This window comes from Rosa chinensis, chromosome 4, assembly GCF_002994745.2.
Source record: "Rosa chinensis cultivar Old Blush chromosome 4, RchiOBHm-V2, whole genome shotgun sequence".
In the NCBI taxonomy this organism is placed as follows: domain Eukaryota; kingdom Viridiplantae; phylum Streptophyta; class Magnoliopsida; order Rosales; family Rosaceae; genus Rosa; species Rosa chinensis.
The window spans coordinates 37,968,620-37,988,829 of NC_037091.1; the positions used below are offsets into that span (position 1 = coordinate 37,968,620).

General features: G+C 39.4%; 1 protein-coding gene across 2 annotated transcripts; it reads left to right on the top strand.

The window, feature by feature from the left end:
• Nucleotides 1-9,354: 9,354 nt before the first annotated feature.
• Nucleotides 9,355-17,458, top strand: LOC112196176 (DNA ligase 1). Of its 2 annotated transcripts, XM_040517463.1 has the most exons (4): nt 9,355-9,686; nt 9,927-10,799; nt 15,143-16,184; nt 16,460-17,458. In XM_040517463.1, exons 2-4 carry the CDS (start codon nt 10,722-10,724, stop codon nt 16,948-16,950), a joined length of 1,611 nt encoding a protein of 536 aa, XP_040373397.1. In that variant the 5' UTR covers nt 9,355-9,686; nt 9,927-10,721; the 3' UTR covers nt 16,951-17,458. The 2 variants fall into 2 exon arrangements, with proteins under 2 accessions (XP_040373397.1, XP_024192246.1); XM_024336478.2 differs by having other exon boundaries at nt 9,355-10,799.
• The last annotated feature ends 2,752 nt before the right edge of the window (nt 17,459-20,210 follow it).

The following is a 20,210-nucleotide window of genomic DNA, read 5'->3' on the forward strand; positions in this document are numbered from 1 at the left end:
TGATGGGTTTCCTCGTTAGGCGAGTTGTGCATGTGTGGTTTTGAGTTACTCATTCGGGCTTGCAAAAGCTTACCGGGTTTATTGTGTGGCAACCCGGTGCACCATTCAAACGGTGTAGGGGTTAATCCTGCAGGTTAGGATAATCGTTCTGAAGCTGAGGTAGCGCCTTTGTAGCTTTACGGTAGGAAGCCATTTTTATGACTTTACAGTTATTTGGACTTCCGTTGTAGTGAGCTCTGAGGAGCATTTACGTTTTATCTTGTTGTTGACAATTTAATTCGTAAGCTTGTGTAATATATAACTCTTTGGAGCGAGTGTATATTAACTTTGAGGGGTCAGGGCATCAATATGTGTGTAAGTTTAAGGGAAAAAGATTTCAGGTATTTTGTATTGATGACTGAACGTTCACGCATGTATAATTATGGGATTATATATATCGATTTTCATGTGTGTAAAATCAGGGGCGTGACACATGGGCTTATTTCATTGTTCTCATATCCCTTCCCAATCAAGTAGTCACTTAGACGGTTATATCACATCCGTCCGGATTGTTTCAATCCATATAGTGAGCGTCTCAATCTTATTGAAAACGCGCTCCGTGGTTTAGAGCCACTTGACTTAGGTAATTGAAGTCCATCTGGAACCTTCATATATATCTCTGAATCTAGATCCCCATAGAGATATGCTGTAACCACATCCATAAGCTACATGTCAAGTTTTTCAGAAACTACCAAACTGACAAGGTAGCAGAACGTTATAATGTCCATTACGGGAGAATATGTCTCCTCGTAGTCGATTTCAGGGCGTTGTGAGAAACCTTGCGCCACAAGGCGAGCTTTGTATCTAACAACCTCATTTTTCTCATTACGCTTTCTAACAAAGACCCTTTTATGGCCAACATGCTTTATACTTGGGGGTGTCAGTGTTATAGGCCCAAATACCTGTCTCTTTGTTAGTGAATCCAATTCAACCTGGATTGCATCTTTCCATTTAGTCCAGTCTGCTCTTCATTGACATTCTTCAATGGAGCGAGATTCGATATCATCGTGTTCTATAATTCCTTGAGTAATAGAATATGCAAACACATCATCAAGGATAATAGAATCTCGATTCAACGTCTCATGTACACTAGTATAATTCATGGAGATCTCCCTATTCCCTGGAATTGGTTCTAACATTTGAGCGTCCCCCAATGATGTCTCTTGGACATAACCATAATCTGGAATATCTTCATGAGACGGGTTATTTATGTCGATGATTAATGGATCTTTTTGTGCCACACTCGCTTTCTTTCTCGGGCGACAATCTATCGAACCTTTGGGCCTCCCACATTTCCTTGCTGGGAGCCCAGCCTGAGTCACATTGCCATCACTATTAGTAGTGGCAGTGTCATGCCCAATACCCCTAGGGGTGGCGCCATGTCCTTGATTTTTAGGGACATCAATCCTTGCAGGCACGTTTGCAGCAGGTATATGTGATCTTGTCACTTTAGTGATATCAGAAAACGCATCAGGCATAGAGTCTGCTACGTTATGAAGATGGAGAATTCTCCGCACTTCAATTTCGGACTGTGAGGTTCGGGGATCAAGATGAGACAAAGTGGGGAGAGACCACGACAATACAATTCCTGTCGTTCCTGTTAAACATTATCCGCTACTTAGAACCATTGACAGGCGATCAAAGTGACAATCCGCAAATCTAGCGTAAATAGATCGCCTGTCAATGGTTCTAAGTAGCGGATAATGGTTGGAGAGTCATATCCAACATAAATGCCTAATCGTCTTTGAGGACCCATTTTGGTGTGCTGTGGCGGTGCAATTGGCACATAAACTGTACACCCAAATATGCGTAAGTGTGCTTGGAGTTTAGCAAATGCAGCATTTCTTGTAGACAATAGCATGATATGTGACCATCGTGTCGGTGTATCAATCAACACCATAAAATATCTAAATGGTCCGCAAGTTGGTTGAATAGGTCCACAAATATCACCTTGGATTCTTTGTAAGAATGTAATATTTTCCTTAGTGTCCTTTGCATAGGATGGTCTCGATTCTAATTTTGCTAAAGAGCAGGCTTTGCAAAACGAAAGATGGGCTTTAGAAGCAACCAGGGAAGTATCTGGTTGAGCCACGAAGTCACAATTGACTTTAGAAGTAGAAAAAGGAACCAAGGAGGTATTGGTGGCATCAATACCACTTTTGGGCCGCAGGGGGTAGGCGGCGCCAGCCCTACCTTGGATCGAATTTTGGTTCTGACTTCTTTTCGTTTTGAAAAATGGATGTCCGTATGAAGTCTTTAATATACGGATCATCATATCACGACCTGGGTGTCCCAAACGGTCATGCCAAAGCCTATATGTGTCAGAATCCCATAAGTCATCTCTCATGACATGGTTGGATTCAATAATTCGAATAGTGGTTGCATATAATCCACTAGAGCGACACATAAGTTTCTCTAATACTCGTTTATGACCGTAGCCATTAGAGGTGATGCAAAGGAACTCTTGTCCATTCTCACAATGTGTTTCCACATGAAAATCATTGGCTCTTATATCTTTAAAACTCAATAGGGTTCTTCCAGCCCTAGGAGCATATAGAGCTTCGGTGACATTAATACTTGTGCCATTTGGCAACATAAATTGAGCTAGTCCTCGACCATGAATAAATTGTGATGGTCCAGCCATTGTAGTCACAGAAGATCGACTAGGTGTCATCCATAGAAATAGTTGCCTATGTCGCAATATAGTATGTGTGGTGCCACTATCAACAAGACATTCCAACTCTCCAGGAAACATACTGAAAAATAAAGTTCGGAATTAAAACATGTCCATGACATCGAATAATAATACGATACTTTATTAATAAAGATAGCTAATGATTACATCAAAGGTCCCAAAAAGTCTAATCCAAAATAAAATCAAACTAAGACACATTGTAGTCACTCTATCTGTTTGGTAACTCCAATCAAATATGACCAGGAAAGTAGAGAGAGATGTTGGTGGAGCGAGGCTCTCTTAAGTACCATTAATCTCATTGACTTTCCTAGACATCATATTTCATTGGGTGCACCACATAAGAAAGAGTTTAATATAATTGTCATTTATTGACTAAGGCATATTGTCATTACAAAAATTCTTGGAAAATAAAATGACTAATCTAATCAAAGTCTGCGGCATTCTTGTGCACTTCATCGTCAGCTTTGAAGTCCTCTATGGTGAGATGGACGTCTCCACCATTTTCTTCTTCTTCTGCAAGGTACACTTCTTGCTCCCTCAGGTCCCTGTATGCCCTGTATCTTGAAGCTAGTTGCTCGCTTACCTTGCATTGCTTGAACCAATGCTCACTTGATCCACATCGATGACACATGTCATTGTGGTTGCCTCCCTTTAATTGAGGTGCAAGTTGTGGGCGTTCCTTACGAGGGTTGGTGCCACCACCACGACCCATGGCGCCTCCACCACGAGCCATGGCGCCGCCACCACGACCAGGGATACCATGACCACCTCTCCCACGTGTGGCGTTGCCACCATATGTATCCGCACCAAACCTATGGTTTCCTTCCTTGTTAGGGCGGTTATATGGACCCATATGTCCCTCATATCCCTTATTCTTAGGGTTTCGCTCCTTGCGCCCTCTTTTGGGTGCATTATAATTCGCCTCATGAACGCTCTTAGTTCCAATGGGCCTGGAATTATAATTCCTCACGAGTATGTTATCATGTTTCTCAGCTACAGATATGAGATTGATAAGCTGATGAATCCACATGATCCGTCCAGCATTGACTTCAGTGTGGTATTGCTTTGATACCACAATGGCTGAAACGGGGAAGGTGGAGAGAGTTTTCTCAATTAGCTCTTGCTCTATGACAGGTTGTCCACAAAACCTCAACATGGACTGTAGGCGAAGAGCTTCTGAATTATATTCAGCAATAGACTTGAAATCAGCAAAGCGCAAATTGTTCCATTGAACCTTCAAGTTAGGGAGGAGGGAATCTTGGATATTGCCGAAGCGCTCTTCTAGCGCTACCCATAGCTCTCTTGCATCCTTGATCGACATATACTCCAATCTGAGTGCCTTGTCCATATAGCATTGCATCAAGATAACTGCTTGAGCATGCTTTGTAGGTGTCCGAATGAACACACGATCCGGGTTAGGTGCCTGGATTATGGGTAATATTCCCTTTGAAGTGAGGTGGTTCTCAACATCGGTTACCCAACTGTGGTAATCCAAGCCTGTTGAGTCAAGCATGGGAAAGTCGAGTCTAGGTTCATTCGACATCCTGAAAATAAGAAGAGAATATATATTAGTTTCGGAGCTAAACTTTCACGAAAACTAAAATAATAAGATTTCAGAGCTATGCTACCAAGAAAACAATCTCTTTTGGATTATACTAAACAATAACGTTTTAATATGGTCACAATTTGATGCTTACGGACGCTCTTAGTACGAGCATTAGGAACACTCTTAGTTCATACGAACACTCTTAGTTTGTTAAGCGTGAATCCCCACAATTCCGCTTTATTAAATACTTAAAATCCAGTTCATATATTCCAAAATTGTGCAAAAAATAAAAGGAATTTAAAATACAAGAAAGCAGGACTTTAATCTTTAAAACTTACTAGTTGAAATTCGGAGCAGATTTGCTTCTGAACAGCTCCCACTTCGAATAGTGTACAGATCTCAAAACGACTCCAATAGGGCTGAAATTTGGAAGTCAGATAGAAGAGGCAGAAACGAACAACTTTGATGAAGGAATGATTTTGATCTGGGTTCCCGATCAAGACGTTTAGGGGTATGCAAACAGGCTGATCTGCACAAGAACGAGCGTGCTGCTGTGCTGCAGGGGCAGCAGGAGTGCGATGATGCTGCAGGGGCAATAGGAGGCACACGGGTGCTCAAGGGCTGCAGGAGCAGCGCACGGTATGGCTAGCAAAGGCTAGGAGCTTGCGGCAGTTTTTGGTTAAAGAAATTTTGGGTGTTAGGGTTTTTTTTCCTGGCTAGGGCTTGGGTTAGAGTATCGTGCTGATAACGTATTGTAGAGAATTGGAAAATTGTATTGTATTGTATTCATCTCACCATGAGGTTTATATAGGGTTACATTATATATACAAAAGGCAATACATAATAGCTATACTAATCAATCACACATTATAAGTATGTCAATCGCATACATTACAAGTCTGTCAATCGCATATATTACGAGTCTGTCAATCGCATACATTAAGCAATAGTCATTATCATTTACAACATTTTTCTAAATTTTATTTTTCTTTTATTTTTAGTAGTTTACCATATTAACCCTTATAGATGGTATTTCTTTCAATCTATTTTGTCTCTAGTATGGACATTTTCGGGATTTCAAAAAATTGTTGAAGCCTTTGACACCAAAGACCATGCCTGGCTTTATAGTAGTAGAGATGCGCCTTTACTCCTCTTTCTCCCTCCTTTGTACGTGCTTCTCTGCAATTTCTTCAACCAAAGCACTCACCGCCACGACCATATTTTCCCACCTATCTATTGCTTGATTTTCACTTAGAGCCTAAAATCAGGACCCATAGTTTACTGATGGATTCAGTTTTAATTTATAAATTTCTTTTTGACTAGAAAAGATGAACAAATGACAGAAAATCTTTGGGTTCTTATTATCTAGCTTATTGATGCCTTTGGTTCATTATGATTTTTTTCCTCAAACCGCTTTCTTTAAATCTTAATCTTGGATTGCTGGGTTAGTGCTTTTCTGGGTTAGTCGTGATTCTCTTTTTGATCACTTTTGTTTGTGTAATTGAATCTTGGCTAGCTGGATTGGGGCCTTTATGAGTTGGTATTGATTTTGTTTTTCATTCTCTCTGGGACTTTCTTTCATAAACTTGATTTAGAGTTATCAACAAATGCTTTGCACAAGTTTTTCCCGTATTGAAAAAAATCAAACGCTTTGCGTAGAGAGGGGTGGAGAAGAGTAAAGAAGGAAGACGGACTCCTATCTCATCGCCTAGTTAAGGTTAAAGTAAAAGAGAGATGCATAAGATAATTCATAAAAATCAAACGCTTTGCATGGAGAGGGGTGGAGAAGAGCCCCACATTTTTGGTTCGCCAAGAGCCCCGAAAATCTCAGGGGCGGCCTTGTTCTTCATACACATAAAGCCAAAACGCTTGGAAACCTATTTTCTCCTCAATCCTCTGAATAGTGAATACAACTGACAACTCCATTCCTCATTTGGCCTTAACGACTCCATAGTCCATATCATCGATATCGTTTTTCTTCATACACATCAAGCCAAAACCATAATAACCATTCCAATTTCTTCTTTCACCAACTATCTTGCTCATAATTTTAGGACCCAGTTTCCTCCTAGGTGGGTAGTATCCCTTAAAAACCAAAACCCAGTTACCAAAATAATTAAGGACAGTAACAAGTCCTTGAGCAAGAGAGGAGAAATCACTTCGTAAGCAAAATGGTGTGGGTTCATTTAGACAAAGGTGGAAAATGAAATCGAGAATTTGACTATTTGAGGGAGTGATGAAGTGACACGTGTGTGGACAGATAGAGAGTGTGATAGGTTGGGGCGGTGCCACCTGGTAGCACAGCAGGAGGGCAGAGAGAGAGTGGTGAGGAGAACCAACTCTCGCATGTGCTCGTGTAATAAGTCTGGCCTATTATCTCCTCGGATTAAAACTCCTCGCGGCCCACCCACCGCCCTTTTCATAGCGCGTGCTGTGCCCACCATCCTTCCTTCTTTCTTTTTCTATAATTTAAAACTAAAAAACAAAAATTGAATATTTCATGTTACAAAAGCGTTTTTTGTGTTTTTTTTTCCTCGTCACATTTTTAGACTAACTTATATGGTGATCAGACCATTCGCAATATTTAATCGATACCTTCAGCAAAATAGTATTTAGTGTAGTTATTTTTTTAATCTATTTTTAGATATTATGTATTTTATCTTTTATTTTTTGTTTTTCTGTTTATGTAAAGAAAGCACTATTGGAGAACTAAAATCCAATCAAAGTTATAATGACAATCCAAAATGATCAAGTCATTTCTTTTTTTCTATTTCATGATCTTTTTACTCTTAATCAGAAAAACAATACTATATTGTAGAACAAAATTACACGTCATAAGTCATCTCTCCCAATCAAAACAAAAAGATTCACAATTTTAGCTATTTTTTTAAAAAGTAAGGTCGAGTATAGAAAAGTCATGTATAAAAGAATTATACCAAAAAAAAAAAAATTAATGAAGTTACACCTTTAGCAAATTGTTGTCATTTCATTCAAACAAGCTCCGGGTTTTTAGGTCCATAAGACTTTTTTTTTTTCCTTCCTTAGTTGGATCACCTTCTTTGTTTCCACAAAGGCAAAGACTAATGCTAATAATTTGAGCCCAAAGTTATAATTTCCTCGTAGGATAATAATTGATGCTGGTAGCATTATCCCAAACTCCCAAAGGATACTCCAAGGGTAAGAACATAATGCCGAAAACATGTGCCTCACACCAACGCTGTTACCAACCTTCAAACCTTCTTCACTGTCTAACTGTCTAACGGTGCTGGAGTCAAAACTCCCAATGTCATCAAATTTGTCATAAAAACACCATGTCTAGATTTTTTTCCTAGGCTTGTTTAGTCTAAATAGCCCTCAAAGTGGTGTTCCAGCCTCGAAGCACACAAACCTCCACCACACCAAAATATCATCCATAGCCAAAACCATCATGACCCAACCCAAGGGACAGACCACCAAAGCCACAAAACTATAAAAAAAAAAAATTAAATAAATAAAAAGATTCATTTTACCACCTTAAACTTTATGTCTAAAATCGTCTGTGCCTCCGAACTTTTAATTTAATCACATATGCCCTTATATTCTCTAATATGATCAATCATAATCATTAGTAAACTAATTCCTTAATTTCTTCATAAATTAGTGACAATGCATGCCCACTTAGGGTCAATTTTTAGTCTTGATCATGTAAATAGTGTGTTTATTAAAGGCTAAAAACTAGTTTGAGTGGACAACAATATATAAATAAATTGATAGATTAGTGAAGAATTAGTCATAATTGATCAAATTAGAGAGTATAAGGGCACATGCAATCAAACTAGAAGTTTGGAGACACAACTGATTTTAAGTGTAAAGTTCATGGACGTAAAATGATTTTAGCTAAAAAAAAAAAGAACGCCAATTGAACAATTCACCTATATTCAACAACTTCCATCGCCATCTCTTCTAACACCAACTAAAGAATAGATGCACTAGTATGAAACAAAACGATGAAACCCATCACAAAAAAAAAAAAAAACATAAAATAATCAAAGACGAATCTTGAAACAACCTCAAACAGTCGAGAAATACAACCCTTGATAAGAAAAAACACTAGGAGAATAGAGAGTCAAGCCCTCTGTGGCCAGAATCACCAAAGATCTGAGGAAGGAGCTCGGTACATCACTGAAAATCTTATAGGCACCTTCGAAAAGGTGCTTGTGAAACCTTACTGTAGCAGAGAGAGAGAGAGAGAGAGAGAGAGAGAGAGAGAGAGAGAGAGAGAGAGAGAGAGAGAGAGAGAGAGAGAGAGTTAGTTTTGGTGGACGTTATTTTATTATCATAGTTTTCATGGTGGTTTGATATTTATATCTAAATTCATTAACATGCTTTATATACAAAGTAATATGTCCCATGATCCGGACCCATACAGATATATCTCTATTCTTAAAGTTAATTAGTGTCTAATATTCTCTAGTTGGATAAACAAGCACTTTATGATGTATGAAAATGAAAGAAAAGATTTTAACTCGTAACTTCTGTAACGTTAGTTAACACCCATATAATTGGAATACAAATAGATCTCATGTCCGATTTAGTAACTTAATTCAGTTTAACCGAAAGTAAGTTGATTCCTCATAGTGTATATAATGAAAATCACTTCTAGTAGAAATGAATAATTCCTATATATTTACAGTAGCCTTGTATTGCTTACTTATCTGTGCATGAGTAATAAGTAATTAAATTAGTTTTGATTCCGATTCAGGAGAATTAATAAACGTACTGATCAGAATAAGTTATTATTTTAGTTACCATGTTTCCCAAAGAGTTTAACGAAGATAATTTCTTTTCGCACCCTTGTTTCTTCTCTTGTTTCAATTAAGTAAACATGCTTTGATTGGATGTAATTTATTATAATAGATATATAACCATATATGTGGGAGCAAAATTATATCCAAAAAGAGAAATTGGAGCACAATCTCGATGCACTGAGCGTGGGGGTTGATTTTGGTGGAGGCTTTGGCTATCTAGTGCCCTCACAAATAATCTATATGGGCTTTGAACCTTCGCTTCTTTTCTTTCTTTCTTTGCATCTCTCAATTCTGTCGCGTGTAAGTTCCGAACACAAAAAATAGCATAAAAGCCTACTAGAACAGAAGACACGAAGAAAACACCCCCTGAGAGAGAGAGAGAGAAAGAGCCTCGAACAGACTCGGAGCAATCATAGAATTGCAGTAGGAGGAAGAGGCTCTACAGCAGACAAAGAAGAATCCAGAATCTGCTTTATCTATTCTATCTATCTATCTATCAATCTATCCCTCCCCCCCATTCATTCTTGTTCTCTCTTATCACAGAGAAAGAGAGAGAGACAGAGAGAGATAGAGAGATCTCCTTTGTCATCCCTACATTGCCCACTTTGTAGTGGACAAGGTAATTCAAATTTCTCGAATGCCCACAATTTGGATTTCACCAATTTTGGCTTTTGATCAACACCCATCATAGAATTGCCTCGGAAAACGCCACCCATAAAAAGATTAATTTTTTTTTTTCCTTTTTCGAATTTTGATTTTTTTTTTTCGCCTTTGCTTTTGTGTGTTTAGAGGAGTTGGGATTAGGGTTTTGATAGTTGGTAACTATGCTCAGCATGTTTTGTGTTTGCTGGATTGTTAGGGTTTCGTTGGATCGTAACTGGGGACTCCTTCAATTCTGCTGCTGTGGACTAATTAGGGTTTGATCAGACTTCAGATTTGGGGGACCTAGTGATTGCTTGGCCGCATGAGCTCGATCTTTCCCGGAAATGGAATTGTGGATTTGGCGCTGTTGGGTTGAGCATATGAACTCTCAGATTGCCTAAGAGTTATGGGAACCATTCTTTTTCTGAGCATGGAACAAGATTGCATATTACATGAGTGATCACAGACTTGCCGAATCCGTATTCCAGAGGACAAGGATTTCTGGGTTTTTGCTGTTTAAGACCAGCTTGATCTTCAGCTGGGGATGAATTTGGTCTTGGGTTCTGCTTACACCGAGGATTAGATTCAAGTGGGGACAGCTTTTGTTTCTCAACAAGTTGTTCGGGTTAACTTAGTTTGAGCAAGATTCTTGGCCCGAAGAGGTTTTGTTGGACCTGTTAATTTTATCGAGGTTTTTGTTGGTTTTTAGTTCAGTGTAGTAGCTTTGCAGTTTTTTGGTTGAGTTGATTCTTTTGATGAGCCTTGGTTGATTTTGATAGTATCTGCTTTTACCCAACTTGAAAAGGATCCAAGGCTTGGATTCAGTGTGTATTGGATTGGTGAAAGAGGCTTATGGAGGTATTCTGATCTGGGTATGAATGTGGGGGCATGGTGCATGGACAGGAGCATAGTTGCTGGTTCGTTCCCTCTCTGGAACAGTGCTACACGAACATAATTCTGGAACTTTCTTCTCGGGAAGGCACTGGTTTCTTGTATTGTGTGAGTTTGTGCAATGTCGCGCTGCTTTCCATTTCCACCACCAGGATATGAGAAAAAAGCTAGGACAGATGATGTGGACGTGCTAAAAAAGGTTAATCTGCTTTCCTTGTATGCATTTATATCTCCTAATTGGTATAGCATTCGTTACGGATAACTTTAGTAATTAAAAAAGAAAAAAGGGAAAAGAAATAATCATTCATTAGGGGCACGCATATGAACATAATTGCAGTCTGCACCGTATAATGGCTCATTCATTTACATGGGACACTTGTGTAAAAGTTTTGCTTGAACTTAGTGAATCCTTAGTGACTCGTTCAATTAAAGATGCAAAGTAGCTGAAATTTGCTCGGTGCTGTAAGATTGTTTGAACTTGGTGTTCTGTCTGAAGATTGTTTGCTCGGTGCTGTAGTTTAGGAGTAGCTAAATTTTGAAATTCCAGGATAAAGGTTTTAGGTAATAATTTAGTTTCCAGGGAAAACTATGGAAGGTTGGGCAAACTGCTGAATATGTCATTTCTACTCGAGTACATGTATTTTGGATGCTTTTGTTACCTGTGCTGAAGTGAGAAATGATCAGAATTAAGACCTACTTGTCAGTTTGTTGGAATGTGAAAGTGGGGTGCTAATCGGATACCATGGAGTTCCAGTAATAAACGAACATTACGTTGATTTTCTATATCTTTCATGTTGACCGGTCCTGATAGTTAAGGGTGCTCTGTAAACTGGATCAATACCTAGACATTTTTGTTTTTTAATTCGTGACCATCAGATTGGTTATAGTGTGCAAGCGACTTCTTACTACATAATGTATTAGGTGTCACTTAGTTTTAGATTGATACTAATTATGTCAGTCAAATAAATTCACAGCATAGTTGTCTGGTCCCCATTTTCATCCCTTTTCACATGATTTGGGATGCTTAAGTTCCTTGTAAGGTACATGTCCTTGGCTGGAGTATTGCTTATGGTAGAGCATATACTTCAGCATTGTTTAAAACAGGAAGTTTAATGTGAGTCAACTGGTGCACCATTTGGTAAAAGGAAGCTGAAATTATATACTCATCTGCTCCTTTATTTCCCTGTTAATGCTGTTATTGAAATCCATTGTGATGTGGGCAATATCTGAGTTTTGCAATTGTTTGTTGAGAAGCATTTTGTTTTGGAGGGGGAAGATGAGCGAAAAGCCTTGCACTGTTTGGCAGGTATGCTGGCAGTAGTGTGGATGGCCCAAATTAAAAGGTTCTTTTGAAATTTAGGGGGTAGAAGTGGAGGGTTTTGATCGTTTTTCCTTGGTTTTTCGGGTTATATTGGAAGGCGGTGATCTCTTTCTCTCTCTCAGCTTAGCTACCGTGCAATAATTTAACTCAGGCTATAATTGCACAGTTTAGAATGTATGCTGTTAAGTAGCTGGTTGTAGGGGTCTAATTCCAGTGAACTTCTTGACAACCATACCTGCACCTCACTTTACAACATAATATTATAATCTATTTTTCGCCAATGGCGATGGTTTTCTGGCCTCTTTTTTACCAGAATTAACTAAAGAGAATAAAATTAAAAAAGAAGAAGAGAGGTGTTAGTTGAATGGTTTTCACAAAGGCTCTTAAGTGTCGTATAGGATTTCATGTGCATGTTTTGATATGGATATGTGGTGTTAGCCATGGGAAGCTCAAATTCCAAAAGTATGGAAATAAGGAAAGGGCTGGATGTGTGTGTTATTGATAATACAGTATTGGCCACACTTATTCTATTAGTTTTGGCATAAACCAATGGCGGCAATAATTAATTGGTAAACATATTCTGCTGACCAATGTTTGCATAAACTACTAAAGCTTTGGCAGATAAGGGGAAAATGGTTGGTAACAGAAGTTCAGAGTAGACGTGTCCTATTGGAAACTATGATCATAGCAGGCAGTGTGTAAAACATTTGAGATTTTTTTTTTCTATATAATTTTTCTGAATTGCTGCCTGTTCTTGTTGTTCTTCCTGAATCGTTCCCTGCACTTATCATGTCAACTAAGCCTTTTAAAACTTCTGACATTAGGAGGGTATCTGAATAACATTTTGCTTGCTCTGCCTTTGCTGGTGCCATTGCTTTTTATGCCCAAAATTTACTTTGAAACCCAAGTTTTGAATGTTCTAAATTGTCTCTGTTCTATTTGTAATTTGTGTCTTTTATTTCGTTGTACATACTTTGTGATTCTTAATACCTTGATCTCAAAAATTGTGAAAAGCTCTGGCATCAAACATCTCAAATGTTTTGCTCCATGATATGTATGTAGAATTGTCTATCAGTTAAGTTCTCTGTGCAAGGTTCACTTTTCTCAAATCCAAACATTTTATATTGCCAGAATGAGTGTTAATTCGTCTTATTTTCCTTTAGCTTGGGATTTTGGGTTCTGGAGGAACATGAATGATCAAGAAGTTGAGGTTCTTATGTCTGTACTAGATAAATTAGGTACTGTGGTGCTGGCCTCATCTAGGCTAGATAGGAGAAGATGGGTGCTGGAATCTTTAGGGAGCTGTTCCTGTACTCTAGCGGTTGATGGACAACCCTCTCCTCTTCTCATTTTACTCCCTCTACTGCAATTTGGAAGGCCAAAGCACCTTCTAAGGTATGAGTGTTAGCATGGATTATTGGTCATGGGAAGATCAATACATGTGATATGGTTCAGAGGAGAAGACGTTATCTCTGTCTCCTCATTGGCTTGAGATGTGCTAAGCCGAAGCTGAGATGTTTTTACACTGTCCAATTACTTTGGACCTCTGGTAAAGACTGTTTTGGGATCATGTGAGTGGAAGGCACAATTTTTTTTATGGGGGAAGAAGGGATGGGTGTTGGGAAGATATGTTGGCCATTTTTGGGTGATTTGGATGGAAAGAAACAGAAGAGTTTTTAGGATGGGAGGGGGGAGGACCTGGGTAACGTGTGGGAGAGGTTTCACTTTTTAGCCTTTTCATGAGCTTCACGTTTTAGCCCTTTCATGAGCTTCAGTTTCATGAGCAATTTCTACAAATTGGAGAGCTGCTGTTGTCTAGGATTTTTTATTTTCTTGTTGGTTGTTTGGCTTCCTTTGTTTTTTCTTCATTCTGTGGATTCCAATGTTCTTTTATGTAGAATCTTTTTATTAATGAATTTGTTTCCTATGAAAAATGAAAATATATTTTGGGTCCACTTTGCATGCTACCTTGGCTTTCGACTGTACCTTGTTCTTCTTTTATGTTTTTGTTATCTAAATAAGGTAAAGATAATTAGATGCACTTATTTTAAAGCGTATGCCTTAGTTTTGTGCATTTGGATTTCTTGTTATTTATAATGGGATATTACAAGAGTGGAGGAAATAACTGTTTACCGCACTTCTGTCTGGTCTCTTGGATTAAAAACCGTAGGTTCTTTTTTGTTGTGCACTTTGGATAGGACATATAGAAGTTTTCTCTTCATGCATTTGGGTTCCTTTGGCCCATGTGTCTTCCTATTTACTGATGATGGCTTTGTGATGATCCTTTTGTGCTATTGAGGATTGTTTGAACTGTTAAGATTTTTTTTTGTTTTCCCGATTTGCTTATCTTAACTTTATTTTGGGTTTGACTGCATTACGAGATACTTCTCCATTGTCTTGAACTCATACCTTGCTGATGATGGTTTGGCGATGATCATATTGTTTTTGAAATTTTATAGTCCTCTTAATTGGTTTTATTATTATCATATTTGATTTATTTGCTTGTTTTGAACTTTGTTTTGGGGTGCATGCCTTCTTATGTCTCAATTCTACATCTTATGCAACTAGATTTTACTTCTCTTAAAGATGCACTTTGATTTGGAGAGGGAAATATTGAAGGTTAGCAGTGTCGTCTTTTAGTATTTTGCACTGTGTCTCGAGGTCTGTCTTGATAGTCTTTTTGCTAATCAAGTCCTACGACTTCCTCTGTAAATGCATTATGTATGAATATCATGAATTCAAGTATCCTTTTAAGGGTGTGCTAGTAGAATATTTTGCTTTCGGGGACTAGAATGACACTTTATTGTACATGTCAGTAAATCTGTTATTTACACTACTTAATGGCTGTAACACTGGAGTTGATTACTTTTCTGTTCTTGTGAAAGATGCAACCTTTTGTCCCCCTTTTTTTTGGGGAAGGATTTATGAAAAGGCATACAAATGATTACTTGGTATAGCAGTACTTGTAGAATGTGGATTAGTAATTTTGACTTCCTAAATACTCCGGAGTCATCACTAGGGTTATATTGTCTTGGCAAAGGGAATTCACTCTGATCTTCAATTAGTTATAGTTCTTTTATATTGGCCTTTTGTCTGAGGAAGCTCTTAGTTTTTATCTATTTGTGAAACGTCTGAACCTTGAATTAATTCTCCAAGTATTTGCCCTTTCATTTCTTATGTATCCTTACGATTATTCTTCTATACGTCTTTATAATTTACAGGAGAAGCAGAGAGAAAAGAAGCATAAAAAGGATAAGAAGGACAAAGAAAAAAGAGAAAAAGAGAAAAGTGAGAAAGATAGAAGTGATGGAAAACATCGGGAAAAGAAAGACAAGAAGGAAAAGAACAGAGACAAAAAGAAGGACAAGGAGAAAGACACAGACAAAGTTAAAGATAAACTTGGTACTTCAGATGGAACTAGAATTCCAGGTAAAACTGAGAATCATGTTGCAGAGAAACTCATTCATAAAGATGACAGAGACAAGAGAGATGCTAGCCAAGTTGGAGGTTACCAGCCAGAAAAGCTTGGTCAGAACAGTCACCTGCCTGCGGAGAACAGGAACTCTGTATCGGTGGAGGTGGCTAGGAAGACTAAGGATGAGGCCAGAGGAATTGGGAACCAGTTGGTTGAGAAGATTAGTGGTTCAGACCGCAAAAAAGATGAGGGGATGGTCAGATTGGTGGCCAAGGGAACTGGCATGTTGGCTGAAGTTAAGGAAACTAGCAAGGACAAGAGAGCTGATATCCGAAAGCCTGATGTGCAAGAAGTCAGAGTTGCAACACGGGTTAGTGGAAGTGCAATGGTGCAGAACCCTGGCGGAATGGTTCAACCCAAAGTTAAAGGATTTCCGAAACCACTGGAGAGCAATGTTGAAAGAAAGACTGATGGAAAAGAAAAGACCAAAGAGAAGGAAGGTGATGATAAACGGGGGGAAAAGCGCAAGGATAAAGATAGAGAGAAGAAAACCCAGGGGAGAGATAAGGATAGAGATAAAGAGAAGAAGAAGGAGGAGAAAGCAAAGAAGAAGAATGCGTCAAAGACTGCAGAGCCAGATAAAGAGAAGAAAAAGGAAGACAAAGCAAATGAGAAAAATGGTTCTAAGCATGCAGAACCAGACAAATCTAAAGAGACCAATAAAGAGGTTTGTATTGATTCCCAGTACAGAAAACCCTCCCAACTTCCGAAGGACAACTACAAATCTGCTGATGCTGAGGCGAACCTTAAGAAACGAAAGGACTTGACGACAAATGGAGTTTTGCATGGTGAGTGTTTTTTCATGATGTACCGTCATTGCAGCCCAATCAATGCTATATAGTTGTCTTACACAACTTGGCTATTTTCCCCTACAACTGAGGAAGGTTGTAGTTTTTTGAATCAGATCCTGTTATCCATTGTTTCCTTATGATCCCGAATGGCATTATTTTTCACTTGGTATCAGTCAATTGGCCGTGCTCTTGACTCAATTAAGTGAAGCAGATTGAAATTTTGGTAAGTTTCTTCTAGCTGACTAATGATGCTTCCTTTTCTGATCTTACAGCCAATGAAATTAGGCCCAATAAATTGCTGAGACCCTCCTCTTCCTCTCATCCATTGACTGAAAATGGAAGGACACTGGAGCCTTGCCAAACGTCCATCCCATATGTTTCAGATAAGCAGGGAGGAGCCAATAGTGTTAAAGTGGAGAGCAAGGAACGTAAGAAGAATGGCATTATTGAAGCTAGATCGTCATCTGTCTCCCCTGCAAAGCCTACTTCTATAGCTGCACAAGCTGATCCATTTGCTGAAGCATCTATGAGACCGCCCCATCCAGATTCCAGATATCTAAGTGAGGTTTATATGGTTCCAAAAATGGACAAATTGTCTGATGACGATCAAGACTGGTTGTTTGGTTGCAGTGGCAGTGATACCAAATCAAAGAAGCCTAAGATGGAATCTTCACCAGATGAGGAGACGGCAGAAGTGTGGTCAGAAGCTCTGCGGATAGAGTCAGCTGATGTTTGTGCTTTGCCGTATGTCATTCCATATTGATTGGTTTCTAATGGGCATGCTTCACCTCCTAAATCCGTTGTCAGCTATCCGCTAGAATGGCATCTGGTGCTTGGTCATGGATGTTTTGATCTGTCTACCTGCATTCGCCTTTGATTGGCGGTTGCACAGGGAGTATGACGGATGGCCTTGTTCTCAAACCGTCTTAAATTGCTAAGGTATCCGTCACACCAGGCAAATGCTCTGGGACCAGGAGAGGGCTATTTGGATTTGAAGGGAGGTTTTCCCCACACAGCAGTACACCACTAATTCATTCAAAATGAAGTTTTCATAAGCGCGACAAGTGAAGGTTGCGTAGGAAGGGGGATATATAGGTTGTGCGATTTTTGTTTTTGATTCGCTTAGGAGCTGCCAATCTCTTTCTAATTGAGAATTTAAGAGAAACTAGATGTGGTCTTTGCAACTCCACCACAGTTTTGATTTGTAACATAGAACTCTTATTTACAAGAAATGTAAGATAGAGGAAAAGTATAGTAGTTGCATTCATCCATTGATCTCTCATGGTTGTTGTTCACAACCCAGATATACAAATTCGCTTTGCTTCCATCTTGCATGGTATGGCTAAATATTTGGGAACTGAGAAACATCTACGAGTTTGCACACCTTATTGAGATGGGTTCCGCATTTGTATGCAGAATAAGGTAGTTGACTTTGGGTCCCCATATATCCAAAAAATAAAAAATAAGGTAGTTGACTACACATCTCTATAGGTGATTGCGACATAACATAATTTAAGGTTGAAGAGCCTCAAGATATGAGAAATGAAGGTCGATAAATCTTCAATATATTTTTTTCTTTCTGATTTTTAAAAGATGTGGATACTAAATTAAAGGGAAAAATGCACCAACAGTGTCCGGACACTGTGAGGACTGTCAAAATGATAATTGAACTTACAAAATTATCAATGTGATATCTGGACTCATATTTTCGTATCAACGTAGTACCTACGACCAAATTCCGTCACGGATCCGTTAAATTTAAGGGTAAAATTGTCTTTTTACACATTTTTATTAAAAAAAAAACAAAACAGAAGAAATTTCTTATTTCTTCTCTCTCTCTCTCCTTCTCTCCTCGCCAACACCACCGCAACCATCAATGTAATAAAGGAGGATTACATTTTTTCATGTTCATCTTCTCAAACCCAGCAAAAAAGCAAAATTTTTTCATGATCAAAATCCCAATCCAATAAGTATGAACCTAACATTTCTTCATGTTCATATTCTCAATTGTTCATGTTCTTGATTGGTGGCAGTCTGCCTCAATTGGTGGCAATACCAGCAGCTGCGGCGAGGACCACGAGGTCCGCCCCCCGAAGAAGCGGTCGAGCATTGGATCCAGGAGGAGACCCGTTGCTTTATCAACTTCCGCCGCGAGATCGATGACCTCTTCAACACCTCCATTCTTTGTTATCGTTGCTGCCGCCTCCACAGGTCGCCACCTCCCTTGAACAGCCACTGCCAGTGCACCACCACCAACACCGCCCACCCAACCCGATCTGGAGCGTCTCTCTCCAACAATTCGCATACCAGATTGAAACAGTAGCCAAACCAAACAGCAGCGGCCATGGAAGATTGAAACAGCAACCTGTCCAGACCATTGGCAATGCTGCCGCCGTCACTGCAAGCCGCCGCCGCCGTAATCGAACGCTCACCGAACCCAATCTAGAGCCACCCCCACCAAACGTCACCCCCGGTGTGTTACCGTCTCCAAACCTGATCGAACTGGCAACCAGATCCCACTCCGGCAGCCATGGCGATCCGATCTGATCCCATACTCCTCTCAGCCCTTCGACTCACTTACCTTCATCTCCCACAACGAAACAACCATTCCGGCAGCCATGGCGATCCGATCTGATCCCATACTCCTCTCAGCCCTTCGACCCACTTACGTACCTTCATCTCCCACAACGAAACAACCTCTCCAAGCCGCCATTGGAGCCCTCAACACCATGAATTGAACACTGAACCTAGCACATAGAACCCAAGTACAACACCAGTCCAACAATAAGGCGCACTCGCGCCGTCGGGGAAGAACTCCGAAGAAGAAAGAAAGAAATAAAAAAGAAGAAAGAAAGAACTAAATAAAAAAGAAGAAAGAAAGAAAGAAAAAACTTTTGAGGGTAAATCGGTCTTTTTGCCCTCATTTTTGGCTTCACGTGCGTTGCACGTGCAAAATTTAACCGATCCGTGACGGAATTTGGTTGTAGGTACTACGTTGATACGAAAATATGAGTCCAGGTATCACATTGATAACTTTGTAAGTTCATGTATCATTTTGACAGTCCTCACAGTGTCCGGACACTGTTGATGCATTTTTCCCTAAATTAAATGTAACGTCATTTTAATATTTTGTTTAGTTTTCAATTTTTTTTAACTGAAGAAATCATTGATATGAAGGGACCCTCCGAATCAACCTTCTAGTCCCGATGACCAGGAAAAGCTCATAACCGCTACGGAGGAGAACAAAACTCTCAAAGTAGACCAAAAACCTTTTTTCTCTTTTTACTTTTATGTTGTTGAAGTTCCAATCCGCTAGGACTAACTCGAGGAATGTAAAGTGTTTGACTAGCGGTCTGTCCGAATGGATTACCCACTGTGAGATGCTATTTGCTGAGAATCGTCAGAGAGTAGCAACGGGCGTCAAGAGGGAGACCGGAGTTGTCCGGCCTTTGCTCCTTCGATGCTTAAATCAGTGGATGTCGAACTGGGCAAAGTAATAGCTAAGTAATGTAAAGAGTTGATTACCCTTATAAATGAGGACTAGTTTCATATATATAGTTTGCTGAGAGTTGGCACCCCGCACCCTTCCTTACCTTCGATGTGGAACTCTTGGCACGAATTGTTCAACTAGTTTGTGGGCAGTGTGTGTAGGAGATCAATGTCCAGATGTTAGCACTCCAATCCACGTCTGGCGAGCGCGTGAGGGCGCATCCTCAGATATTCGGCCCTGACCTTGAATCCAAATGAAAGTCCAGCCATTAGTGAGTTCATTGGTCTTGCCAGCGAGGCTATGGCATGGCAAGAACAACCTCTGGGCCGGTTCTAAGTGATGCCCGGCACTAGGCCACGCATACATATTTTCAATTGATTCTATGTACAAATTTTATCCAAAATGTTAATAAATATCAAATGTTTTCTCAATTATTTAGTCTTTTTTTTTTTTTAGTTTGAATTTTTATTTATTTATCCAAAGCAGAATGGATTCCAAAAAGAAGCCACGATGGGAGCTTAGACCAAACTGCT